We start from the raw sequence: 13709 nt of genomic DNA on the forward strand, positions 1-13709 counted from the left end.
GAATCTATGACACATAGATGGCTGATGTCACAGGATGGCCACATGAAGTCCATGCCATTTCCATGTGGATCCTGAGATGCATGATTTGATTTGAACCTGAATCCTATTGCAAAGAAAACGTGTGATAATCATTCTGATAACTGTGTTGAGTGCTCACTCTCAAAGGCACTGAATATGTAAAACAACACGTTTAAGTACCAGCCTAGCTGCGATTTTCCAGCACCCAGAATGCATTGTGAAGTATTACGGTATATCATTATGCCAGATTGACATGTCCTCACAATAGAAAGAATGGATTATGGTAAAACAAAATCTTGCCCTTTAAATAGGGTTGTCTATACATAATTGTCTAAACGCAATTAGACGTAGAGGGGAGTTGCACCACTCAGTTCACACAGGTGTGATTTCTTTTTTACGAAACCTAATAGATAAACGGAATTTTCAATGAAAAACACATTTCAATTGTTTATTTGTGTGACAATTAATTGTCAACTTAATGTGTAATCGTTACAGCCCTACCCTTCCAAGAACAATTTCTTAAGCATAATATTTGCTGTACCATTAATAGAGGAAATAGCCGGTCTGCTTTTTTTGGAAAATGTAAAAAAAAACGAACATTTGCCAAAAATCTAGGGATGCTGTGGTTAAGTTCTGGCTGGTAATGCCATGGTTCACTGTGCTCATTGACACGGGTTAATCCAGAGGCTCACTGTCATGAGTCATCTGGTGACATTCACACTTGTGTTTCCTCTGTCGTTTTAGTGTTGATGTTTTCCAGTCCATTCTGATAGTTTCCTGTCGTTGTCCTGACGGAGACTGTAATCAGTTCAACAACCGGATGCACTGTTGGACTGATTGGTCTGATTGGCAAGAGCATTGCAGAGATAAGCGGTCTTATTTTGCCCTAGAGTTGAATCTTTTAGAGAAAATTGTGACATGACATTATTATTTGAGAGGGTTTAATTTATTCCATTTTGTTTCGGTACTTCATGGCCTATATTCATTCCTCTTGTGCAACTTGCTGCAGAGACGGTGCACACACACATCAATCCCACAGAGGTCAGTCAGTGTTTAAATGTCCTGGTTTCTGATCCCTACCGCAGTGCTCATTATGACCATTTTAGCAACGCTTATGATTGTATCAAATATCCAGAGTTGTACAGTCTATGATTACCCAGCCAGTATTATTTCAACCCTTGGTTGGCAAAGCAAGTAAATGACAGACTGTGCCTGCCTACTGGTCACTTCACAGTTTATGTGACTGCAGAAATGTTTACAAATTAGATTTTTCCAGGTAGGGCATTGTGTATGTGGAACAGACTGGTGTAGATTGAGTAGATTATCTGTCGCATTATTACCAGGTATTATTTCATAAATCCTCTGCAGTTCTTATTTTCTTCCCTTTTATGAAGGTAAAAGTATAAACAAAAGTGCTCTAATGAGATATAAGCTAATAACATGTTAACGATTGGGAGTTGGGACCGAAATTCCCTGTTGGAGAATTTAGTGTAGCAGAAAGTCCCTGATGGATTTAGTGTAGCAGAAAGCAAAGCTAAAAACTAAAGCCTTGTATTTGTGAGAGACACTTTAATTAAATGTCACTGTCTAATTTTAGGACAAAGCATTGTGGGATTCAAGAATGTTCCATATTTCTGCTGTGATACTGGCATGGTGACAGTGAAAACATTAGAGGCTATAAAAATAAAATAAAAGTGAAAGGTTGTTTATTTCTCAACTCATTCATGGGATTTTCCTTGGGTCAGGGGAAGCTCTAAGAATAGGCCATTTTAAATAGTCTAGATCTAGAAGTCATAATTGAGAAGGATCCATAGTGGGAAATTGGGGATATTGAAAAATACTGAACCCCCCCCCCCGTTCAAGAGGGGGGGGGGGGTGGGTCTAGATTAATCTACTAGACTTTAGCCTAATCAAACAATTTGACACCAATAATGTTGTGTATGACTTATTTATGTATTGCTTGTTGTCCAAATATTTCTTTCAACTTTATCAAGCCCTTGTTAGTTCATGTTCATCACCATCGCCACTGTCACCCTCATGCAAATGTTTGGTCATGTGTGTTTATGTAGCTGAGTGATGGCATGGGGCGATGGGCAGCAGTGAAGTTCTGATACGATCTGCACTGGAACTGAAGGGCTGAATTTGAGGCAGTGTGAACAGAAAGATTCCCAGATGCCTTCCTATTCCTTTTTTTTCTAGCTGTGATGAAGAAATCCATATAAATGATTGATAAAGTGACTCGACTGTCATTTGAATAATACATCAGTCCTCTCTGTTCCTCTGCCAATCGTTTTTGTATGGTAATGTGCTGTGGGAGGCGGGAGGTCGGTCTGTTATACCTCTGTAAGTGGCTGATTTAAATACAATGATCCTCCCAAGTAAAGGCAAGGTGTGCGTTTTGACGGTAGCATCTCTGACTATATGTGTTCGTCTCTGTCTCATTTGCTGTGTGTCTCTCGTCTCTAGTTGTGTGCGCGCAAGGAGGGTGCAGATCTGTGGGGGTAGGGAGTGAGTCTTTCTCCTGTCAGCTCTCATTAGAGACGCATACTCCAGCCAGGCTGGCCTCTGCCCTTCCCGTCTGTGGCATTGCCCTCCTCTGTTCTTGCGCTGAACTCAGAACAGCCACACACAGAGTTGTAACTCACAGAAGCGGCTGGAATTATTCAGCATGATCGGAGAGATTATGTTACAAGATAATGCTGGACGCCTCTTATTGAACATTATTCTTTCTGCATCCTGCACTGCAGATGAAGTTCAATTTGGTTCAGACATAACAGTTGAATGTGTGTTTTTAGCTCTGGTTCTTCTGTGTAGCAGAGAACCAGTTCCCAGTGTGTTTGTGTTCAACTGATGTGGTGGTACTGGTTGCATTGTTTTTCACCCCCCATGCCTTTGTAAACAAGACGACACATCTCAAGGGGTTGCTTCTCTATCCTACATATTTAAATTTAATCTCCAATTTTGTCCAAATGAATTCCCTGTGAAGCTTGGCGTGTGCGTGCGTGTGTGTGGTGTTTGGCTGTGGTTTTTCCATAGAGCCCTTGGGAGGTTGCAGTCAGTGTGGCTCTATGGGGGCAGACATTGTGATTTATTAGCATGGTGGTGGGCAGGAAAAAAAACTTGCAGTTTGAGATAAAGCAGATCTCCCATCACACCCCTGCTCTCAGTCTGGCCTCCCAGTAGTAGAGAGACGAGAGGGGCTGTGCATGTGTCGTGACTGTTTAGATGTTAGGGATTAAGGTTTGGGTGAAATAGCTTTGTTTTTGCTTCACAGAATGACAAATCGTGTCCACTAATCTGGTTAAGCGAGGTAAACCGATCTTTACACACACACACACACACACACACACACACACACACACACACACACACACACACACACACAGTACACACACACACACAGGTGATCAATGAATCATGTCTGAAAAGCGTGAAACTTTTCTGTCAAACAAGCAACATCTCAGTCAGGTTTGAGCAGGTTTAGTAGAGCGTGTTTCAGGGTCAAGCCAGAGCTTGATCTGTAAAGAGAGATGTGTGGGAGGTGGACTAGGAGTTATGTAGAGTGGGTGGTGCTAGGTTGTGCCTTCCTGCTCAGCTCACCGTACATCTGCGTTAAATTTGTTGTTGCCTGCCAGTCAGTATTTCCTGAGGGCCAGGCAGAGGAAGTCTCTGTTAACTTAAGACACCGTGGAGTGGTGTTTGGAGGCTGAACAGAGACAGACGGTCTTCCTCCTGATGAGCAGTGTCACATAAAAATAGAAAGACCAAAATCTATTGCATTTTAGGAGGGGGGGAATCAAGGAAGCTTTCATGTTGCAGTGGAAATCAATGCGGCTGAAAACGATGTGAAAGATAGTGATACATTACATTTCACTCGTTTTACCATCTGCAACATTCCCAGTAATTTGTTATCAGTGACCCAACCCCCAAAAGAACAAACAAAACTATGTCATATCTCTCATATACCTCAGAGGGAGGTTACTCCACATTCAGAATTCAAGTACTCAAACTTAAACTACTTCCTTTCTGTCTCTTTACTCTTCTTTCTCCCAGGTATGGCAGGCTGGGCTTGGGGCTCTGAAGAGGCTTCAGAGGAGCAGCGCCTGAGCCACTGCGCAGACTGCTGAGGACTGGACAGAATGACTCAGCAGGAGGGGGGACCCCCGAACAGCAAGTGAAGAGAACTGAGGATGGGTGCCAATGGATCAAGCTATCCGCACTCATGCTCTCCTCGTATAGGGGGAAATTCACAGGCACAGCAGACATTCATAGGTAGGTCTTTGTATTAACACAATATGCTGTGGTTTGAATCATTGACTTGAGATGATGTTTCAAAGTCAACTTGGATGGCCATAAAGTTTTTTTTTATGAATGCATTTTCAATTAGCGCGTGATCGATGGATGCTCGCTTTACACGCATGACTGTCAGTCAGACATTACTTTTTCCCCAGCCTGCCTATCACTTCTGGAACGAAAATCATGTGTGACTGATTTGCTTGACTGGAAATGTTCAAGCTGTATTCTATTAGATTTTTATTTTCTCTGGCGCTTCTCACAGGGAACTGTTCAACCATCGTCACACTGCCTGTACCATTATTCCCAATCCAAAGTCGTATCCATCAATCTCTTTCATTAATTCCCAATGGAGGTGTTCTTGATGGCCATTTCCGAGTGCCTCCCTGATGCCTGTATGTTTGTTCTAATGGTGTTAAGACGTTTTAGAGAATATCTTTCCAAAGTCTGGCTGTAGTTCATTATTTGCAAATACTTCCCATAATGATCAATGAATTTCCCACAGAGCCACTATTGGCTACACCTATATTACTGAGATTTTGGCTTGGCAATTATGTTCTCTATGGCAGAATGTGGAGAAACAGGTCAAGGAGAAGGGTCGAACTTGGGTACTCGCAAGACACAACTCACAAGCAGCACTACAGTATGTGCACTAACTGCATGAGCAACCCCTATAGTACTGAATTAAATTGCAACCAGGTGTGTTTGTAGATTACTACAGTAAATGCAATCGGCATGTAACAGTCTGGTAAAACTAAATCAGAGTTTGCTGATCTTGTTTGCATAGTCTCATGTTTGCCCATACTAGGCCTTGTTTTTCTTTGCATTGTACAGTAACTGTTGATGAGATTGTGATAAAGGGTGCTAACAAGTTGTTGGGCTGGTAAGTCATTAAGTAGAGTCGAGTCATGGTACTAGTGCTGTGTCTTTGTGTCCATATGCTGCTTGTTAGAATCGGGTACTTTTGTTATTGGCTCGACTGCAGTGCTAGAGAAGCAAGCATGCATGTGAAAAGATTGCTTCACAGACGGCTCTTTCAGTTGTACCGTAGATTATGTGCCTCAGCTGCAAACAGCTAGGTATAACAACCATTGATGATTTGAATGAGATAAAGCATTCTGATCTTTTGATCAAATGTATTATATACTTTATAACTTTTATCACCAATTTGACCACATTCTTATTTCTTATACATTTATCACAAAGGATGTGTTTTTAATTGTTGTTTGTGATACCGTGCAGATTGTAATGTAATTTAAGAGGCATACAACAGATGTCCACTAGAATCCTTTTGGCACATGGTCCACTGCCCATGTTAAAACCTGGCCTGTGGCCCTCTGTGCAAAAGAAAATCCATTGCTTTACACTGTGTATTACTGTTTATTCACCTATTCACACATGGTGGAGGCTGCCATCCCAAACCACCCCATCAGTTTCAGTGTCTTGCTGAAGGGCAATTATTAAGGGATCAAACCAGGAACCTCTCGGATCCCGAATGACCACTCAACCCGAGTCACAACTCCCCCAATAAATGTGGATGTTCCTGCTTTAGAGGCATAATTGGATTTGAATCAATGACTGTTTACGTGTTTACTGTTTACTGACGTTGAATCAATTATTCAGATGTTTTTCCCCAGGCTTGAAATTTAAGGTAGGGAAAATAAATTGCAGTCTCTGAGAGCTTTGAGGTTTGCTCTGGGCTCATGTTGGCCGAACTGTCCCAGGCTGGAGTCACAGTACAGTATTAGAATGATTATTATGTGGGTCATGGTGACAGAGACAGAGAAAGAGAGAGTGAGAGGCTTCCTCTGACGTAAGAGTCCCTCCTCTCATGCCAACAATGACTATAACTGAGTATAATTGACTTTGTGGTGAATGGACTCAAGTTCATTGAGTGACACAAAGCAGGTCAAACTTTTATATGACCTAATTGACTTTTGAGTTTGCTGAGGTTTTAGCAAAAAAGGAAATAAGGAGATGCCTTGAATTTTCTGTTGAAATGGATCCCATTGCTTTGGTAGCTGGGTCAGGGTAGAGTGTGTGTTTGCCCTGGCTTAGCTGGTCACACCACAGAGTGGTAGAGACAGATTGGGTTTCTACCAGTCAGCCCTGCAGACTAAACACCAGTCAGTGTGAAGATGTGTTAACATTATTAAATTCAACATTAGCCACTTAACCCATTCTGACCTGAGATCAGATTCTAAAAATGTCTTTCACATCCTGACAGTTTTCTGAAAAAGCTATGTTTCTATGTCAGTCGTTCTTCAATTTTTCAAAAATAGCAGACCTACAAGCTCGTCAATCAACCAATAGCTAAAGCATAGCATAATGCTAACACCAAAAGGGGTTCCCGCCCAGAATGGGTTAAATGTTCTATACTTGGAAAACTGCTGGTGATTGCGAACGCAGTGATTGCGAACGCAGTGAGCACTTACTATGAGACCTAGCAGATCATGTCTGTGTGTGTGTCCGTGTGTCCCCCCTTTGTGCCCATATAGCTGAGTGATTTGTTTGTGATTGATGCAACACACTCCATATTTGGACGTATAGCTGCTTTGGGGACTCCTTATATGGTTATGGCTAAGTTAAAAACTTAACTTAAAAATAACTTAACTTAAAAAAAGAACTTAAAAATAAATCTTAAAAAAAAACAAATATGTACGAGCTGCGTTCGCTTCCCGCGTTTGCGCGTCTTACTGGTGTACTTGGTCTGCTTTACGTCAAGTTCACGTCACGTCACAATCCTTTTAGATTCACTGTTTTTCTGTGTTCTTCCAAGAATGAGGACTCAAGCCTAGGGTCAAATGGCTAACCAGTAGAAGGAGGCTGTTTTTAAGAAATGCAGCTGGACAATTATGAAAACATGCCACATACAGTATGTCTGGTGTAGACAATAATCACAATATGTAAAGCTCTTCGTCCAAACACAACCCAAAGCTAACCTTTACTTGTGATATGTGTTGCAGGGACCTCTTCCTACTCTCAGCATGGCTACGGCTGGGAGTCGAAGCTCTACAGCTTGGAACACAGCCATGAGCGTCCCACAGACAGGAAGAAGAAGAGCCTCGGCCTGGCCACTCTCAAGAGGAGGTTCATCAAACGGAGGAAGTCCAGCCGCTCGGCCGACCATGCCCGCCAGATGCGTGAACTCTTGTCGGGGTGGGACGTTCGCGACGCCAACGCCCTGGTGGAGGAATACGAGGGCACGGCATCCCTCAAGGAGCTGAGCTTCCAGGCCAGCCTGGCACGGGCTGAGGCGCCCAGCCTGCAGCGGAACCTTGCTGCCCTCTACCAGCACAAGTACTGCACCGATGTAGACCTCATCTTCCAGGACACGTGCTTCCCTGCCCACCGTGCCGTCTTGGCGGCACGCTGCCCCTTTTTCAAGACGCTGCTGTCTTCCTCCCCGGGTTATGGAGCGGAGGTCCTCATGGACATTGAGACAGCGGGCATCGACGTCCCCATGTTCTCTGCCCTACTTCACTACTTGTACACTGGGGAGTTTGGCGTGGGCGGGGCAGAGGATACCAGGCTGCAGAATGTGGATGTGTTAGTGCAGCTGAGTGAGGAGTTTGGAACGCCCAACTCCCTGGAGGCAGATATGAGGGGGCTGTTTGACTACATGTGTTACTACGATGCTCTACTCAGCTTCTCCTCGGACTCCGAGATGGCGGAGAGCTGTAACGGAGGAGGAGCCGGGGCGCCAGGCGGCAACGTGGGGCCGAGTTGTCTGGATGAGGATCTGAGGGCCCACAAGGCTGTGCTTTCGGCACGCTCGCCTTTCTTCAGGAACCTCCTGCAGAGACGCATCCGCACAGGGGAGGAGATGACAGAGCGCACGCTGCAGACACCCACGCGAATCGTACTGGATGAGTCCATCATCCCACGGAAGTATGTCCGTGTTATCCTGCATTGCATGTACACGGACGTGGTGGAACTGGGGCTGGTGCTGCGGGGCAGCCCATCCGCAGGCAGCCTGGGGGAGGTGCAAGCCCTGGTGGCGGGGGGACGAGGGGCCAGCACACGCACAGAGGAGGCTATGGAACTCTACCACATAGCTCTCTTCCTGGAGTTCAGCATGCTGGCTCAGGGTAAGACACACACACACACACACACACACACACACACACACAGCCTATCAGTGACACTCTTGGTGCACATTACAGCCTCAGGGTTCAGTTTGAGTGAATCTCAGCATCCTTTCGTAATCTGTCTGCTGTATTGGGGCTGAATTCTAGGACGGTTTCAGCTGCGAGGCAGAATGCTGCATTGCATTAAATCCTCTAAACCAGTCTTGATAATGTGGATAAATGCCTGAATGACTGAACCACAAATGTAAAAAAAAAAACATCAGGCTGTCATGTTAACTGCTGCTCCGTGATTTCAACCCAACAATGTGAGTTGGATGGATGGCCTCATAAAGGCCTCACTTTTTCTCTAAACACATTATGGGCTATAGCATGGCCTGGCAAGTTTCCTGTCTCCCTCCATAAGATTCATATATTCTATTTTGTTGAGTTGACCCATTCCCTTGATGTCCTCCCATCTCATACAAGTGGATTGTGCAAATTGTATCTTGACATATGTCTGCAGACCAGGCTGGTGTAAATGGAAACAGCATGGCTGATTGTGACGGGTGTCACAGCAGTGGCTGATAGATTGATATAGACAGGAGGGTTTGTCCATGTCTCCAGCGGCAGACAGCTTATATTGATACACGCAGCTCCTGTCAAGACTTCATCAGTGATCTATCCATCATTATATTATGTTGATATGGCGGCTGTCACCGCGGGGCTTGAAGAATGACCCCTAGGAGGACAGCAAAGGGTACAGTCAGGAATTAGCCTACCAAACACCACCAAAGATATGTTTGAAACCCATGTAGCTTCTGGTGCATGCTTGAGATTAAATTAAAGATTAAAACAGCGGGGGGGGGGGGCAGGACGTTCGTATCCTGCCACAACTGCTGATGCAAAGCTACACTTAGTACACCTAATCCACTTGTATTGATTAGTCAACACTAGTTTTATTTCTAAGTCTACTTACAGGAAGGATGTTAACATCTCATTTGAGTTCCTTTTGAGTGCCTGTCAGCATTCTCTAAATCCCTGTCTCTCAGCAGTTGGTGTGCAAATGCGCCTCCATGCCTTTGACCTACCACGCACCAAACGTTTTGACGACGCATGCGCACTGGCGCACTGCGTATGTGCACCCGTGGATATATTCCTCAGCCTAGTAGAAAAGTCTGTGAAAGATTTCACGTAAATTGCACGCTGCGTTCATGATTTGAGGCTTTTTGTTCAAAACAGTCCAATCCTGCAAACTTGTTAGCCAATTAGGATGGAATATGAAATATCGGACAGATCCGGCTTGAACACATGACTATAGAGGATTTTTGGACAGAATCTGGAGGAGTAATGTAAAAAATAATGTTTTTCAAAAGTCGGCCTCCTGGTGGCGCTATAACAGGCCGTTCTGAAAATATTCGAGCAGCAGTTCATCGTTGGCATCCAAGGTGTGTGTGTGTGTGTGTGTGTGTGTGTGCAAAATTTGGCATCGACCGGATTAACGGTGCTGGAGATTAGCTGGTAACGTACGTACGGACACATGGACGGAGTGCAAAACATACTCTCTCCCCATGCCTTCCGCCTGGTGGAGACAATAACCTTTAGAATATTAGTTAACCTGCTTGACATATAGGCAAATGTACCAGAGAATAGTTTTCTGTGATTCATGCATGTGTTCTAACTGCTACATGACTCTCAGAGGGGTCTCTTATCGCATCCTTTGCCTACACTCTGTCACACAGCTATGAGGATTAACTGACATGTCATGCACACCAGATAATGACCATTGCATGTATCCTACTCGGACAGGAAGGTGCAGGGATACAGTGGTGGCGATAAACATGGAATTTATGTATTCATAAAATCGCGTTATTTTAAAACTTTGCTATCTCTGGGTTTGACTACCGCTCAACTTATGGGTGCTCCTGTGCCTCCTGTGTGTGTGGCGCGGAAGGGCAGAATGTTTAGGCCTGTCACAAAGATTCAAAACAATATTACTATATCTGATTGACTTTTGTTTTATACCACTTCAATGGTACAAAAGATGGGTTTCTCCAGATCAGGTAAATTGCCGATCACCGATCTTGTCTTTGGAGTGAAAAATCGGCCGATCACCGATCGGTGGCCGATCGATCAGAACACCTCTAGCACAAGTTGCACAGCTATTGATGTTCAAGAGCACAGAGATGCTTGGCCCATATGAACTGATCAATGTGATCAGCACTGAATTTGTGCACACACACATGCACACAGACTATGTACACAATGCACAGCTTGGTTAGAAACCACCACCCTCTCCCTAAATCTAGTGGCACTCTCGGGGTCACTCTTGCAGCGTAAGGACTATGAAAGCAGGCGATTCCTGTCATCCACAAACCACACCCCCTCAGCGAGACCCCACTCTAGTGTATTTTTATCCTCTCTCTTCCCTCTCTCACAGAGCTGCACAGCTCGCCTCTAATCAGTTCCCATGAAACCTCCATAGTGGAATGTGGTGGGATGTCTGAGGTTGTGAACCAGTGTCACACTATCGAGGTCCCCGATCTTTGTCCATGCTGGTGCTCCATGTTATTGCCCATTCTCTCCCCCCGTCTCCTCTACATTTGCTGAACGGTCAAATCTTGTTTAACCCACTGACCTGAGATCAGATTCTAACGCACAGAAGAATGGTGGTTCTTTAACGCATTTTGACCTGAGCTCAGATTCTAAAAATGTCTTAAATCCTGACAGTTTAAAAAAATAGCAGACCTACAAGCTCGTAGCGCGCCACTGACTCGGTGGCGCGCTATGAGCTTGTAGATCTGCTATTTTTAAATAGCTAAAGCATAACGTAATGCTAACACCAAAAGGGGTTCCCGCCTAAAATGGGTTAAAGATTGACCTGTAGGAGCCATTTCTTTACTGTGGAAACAAACAAACAAAACCCAGAAAAATAACTAGCTTGAACTTGTGCGCATAAAAAAAAACTGAAAAAGAACACAACAATAACTAGGTTGAACTTGTGCGCATAAAAAAAACCTGAAAAAGAACTCAACAATAACTAGGTTGAACTTGTGCCCATAAAAAAAACCTGAAAAAGAACTCAACAATAACTAGGTTGAACTTGTGCCCATAAAAAAGAACACAACAATAACTAGGTTGAACCTGTGCGCATAAACATGATCATCTTGGACTGGAAATATCGTGCTCGCCCAAGTGTCAAATGAAGCTCGGAGCGGAGCTGTGATTTGATTTCCATGTGACAGCCTTGTGTGACCCCATCTCTCAGTGGCTGTCATGGCTGTTGAATTATCACAGGAGGCGACAGAGAGGCTTATGTCAGGGGCTTTATTATGCGGAGGAGACTTCGCATCTATCACAATGCACTCGCCCTACTTTCTGTCTATCTGTGCGTAAAGCAATCTGAGAACCCATCGTCAAACCATAAAGGAAATACAGCCACAGTGCCCTCATTTCCTTGAATTTGACGGAGTCAACAGTCTGTCTTAAGAGACAATGGGCTGTATTTTGCGTGTCTTAAGTACCAGGTCTTCCCTAACTTGAGTAAACTAAAGACCTGGAGGCGTGATCAATGCTCTTTGGCCACTCAGAATAGCCAAATGGCATTGATCACGCCTCCAGGTCTTTAGTTTACTCAAGTTAGGGAATAAGACCTGGTACTTAAGACACGCAAAATACAGCCGTATGTGTAAAGTGATGTGTCCCAGTTCCAAACTATGTACTAATACTACTATACAGTATTCAGTATGTGCAAGATATTCACATATTGCCCCTTTTCTATAGCAGGAAATGATGAACATTGCAGAGCTTTGACTTAATTAACTGCCAATAGTGTCCATCAACCCTGCACTCAAAATCCAGGGATTTTCTTTTAGCATACATACATACAAGCAAGTAATTAAGTATATACTGTATTATTCATTTATTTTTCCAGTGTGAATGCACTGCATTACTCAAAACAGTCAGATTTAGTTTGTATTATATTATGGAACTGGGACACAACAAAGAGTTGTTTTTGTCCCTCAGTGGCCTTTGGTTAGGTTAGGAGCAGGCAGATCTGACAGCTGAAAGTCGTTCCTCCTTACGAAGTCTCAGGACACTCGAAAAGCCTCTACGTTCAAACACTAACCAATTATTAAAAGCCTTATTAATTTTTCAAGTACACCACAGGGGGGTGTGTGTGACACTCGGAACAACACACACACACACACACACACACACACACACACACACACACACACCGCCTTCAGTACCCTTTTACAATAATTTCAGAGGAAGGCAAGGCAGTACTATGTTTGCCTACTTTGAGCTAGACTCAAGACAACATTTAATTTCCAAAGAATGAGTTCCTTTTGTTCCTGGACAGAACATCAACTTTCTTCTGCTCACTTGGAATGTGGCCTGAGACATCAGGCGCTTTCTTCTTTTTGCTCCCCCCCCCCCCCCCCCCCCCTTCCTGTGCTTTTGGCCTTTCTTATTCATGTATTTGGACTGAGCACTACTGAGTCTGTGTAGAATAAAAGCTTGTGTCCTTGAGTAATCAGACATTCAGAAATGCTGTTTACACCCGTCCCCCAATGCAGCCGATGCTCCAAGTGGCTTTGGCAAACCGTGTGTTCTGTAAACGCAAAAGGAGAGTCCGACCACTGGCGGATATTCCGCTCTGATCCCGATTTTAGACCGCTGATTACTGAAGTCCGATATTTTGTCAAAAAACTTTGAAAAGTTTACATTTGATTAGAAAGTTTGTATTTGAGAACACTTTTCTTATCATACATTATCCATTCATTGTCAATGGGAATTAAATTGTTGTGTAGATAGATAGATACTTTATTTGTCCTTTCGGAAATTTGTTTTGTGCACAGCAGTCATCAGGATATACATAAAACATGCAAACAAACAGATCACACAGTACATAGACAATAAAGAAACAGTGCCAACAGGTAGGACTGAAATTGCCTGCCTGGAACTTTGTATGGGGGGGGGGGGTGCTTAATGTGGGCCATGGCCACAAGGTGGGAGTGGTCAGGCAGTGACATCAGGATGATGGCTCACAATTATGTAACCAAATGGACCTCTGTGTTTAACTACAATAAGGACGTGTTATTTGTAATGTTAGAAATTACAGCTCTCTGGATACGGACCATAAATGGAAAAGTATAGGACCCCCTCTCCCAGTTTTATGTACTCGGATAGGACCCCCTCTCCCAGTGTTTTGTACTCTGATAGGACCCCCTCTCCCAGTGTTTTGTACTCTGATAGGACCCCCTCTCCCGGTGTTTTGTACTCTGATAGGACCCCCTCTCCCAGTGTTTTGTACTCGGATAGGAC

The 13709-nt window shown here is 44.0% G+C and overlaps 1 protein-coding gene across 3 annotated transcripts in view; it reads left to right on the forward strand.

The window, feature by feature from the left end:
* btbd7 (BTB (POZ) domain containing 7) overlaps positions 1-13709 on the forward strand; it is a 29645-nt gene that overhangs the window by 2169 nt on the left and 13767 nt on the right. For 2 of the 3 annotated variants that reach the window (XM_080784453.1, XM_080784452.1), the window contains 2 exons: positions 4072-4290; positions 7278-8402. In XM_080784453.1, the coding sequence (XP_080640579.1) occupies positions 4209-4290; positions 7278-8402 (1207 nt within the window). In that variant the 5' untranslated portion in view covers positions 4072-4208. Of the gene's footprint in view, positions 1-3817; positions 3864-4071; positions 4291-7277; positions 8403-13709 lie in introns of those variants that run through there. The other variant, XM_080784454.1, reaches the window with a different exon arrangement.

The sequence above is a fragment of the Protomyctophum bolini genome (assembly GCF_963924005.1).
Source record: "Protomyctophum bolini genome assembly, chromosome: 15".
NCBI lineage: Eukaryota > Metazoa > Chordata > Actinopteri > Myctophiformes > Myctophidae > Protomyctophum > Protomyctophum bolini.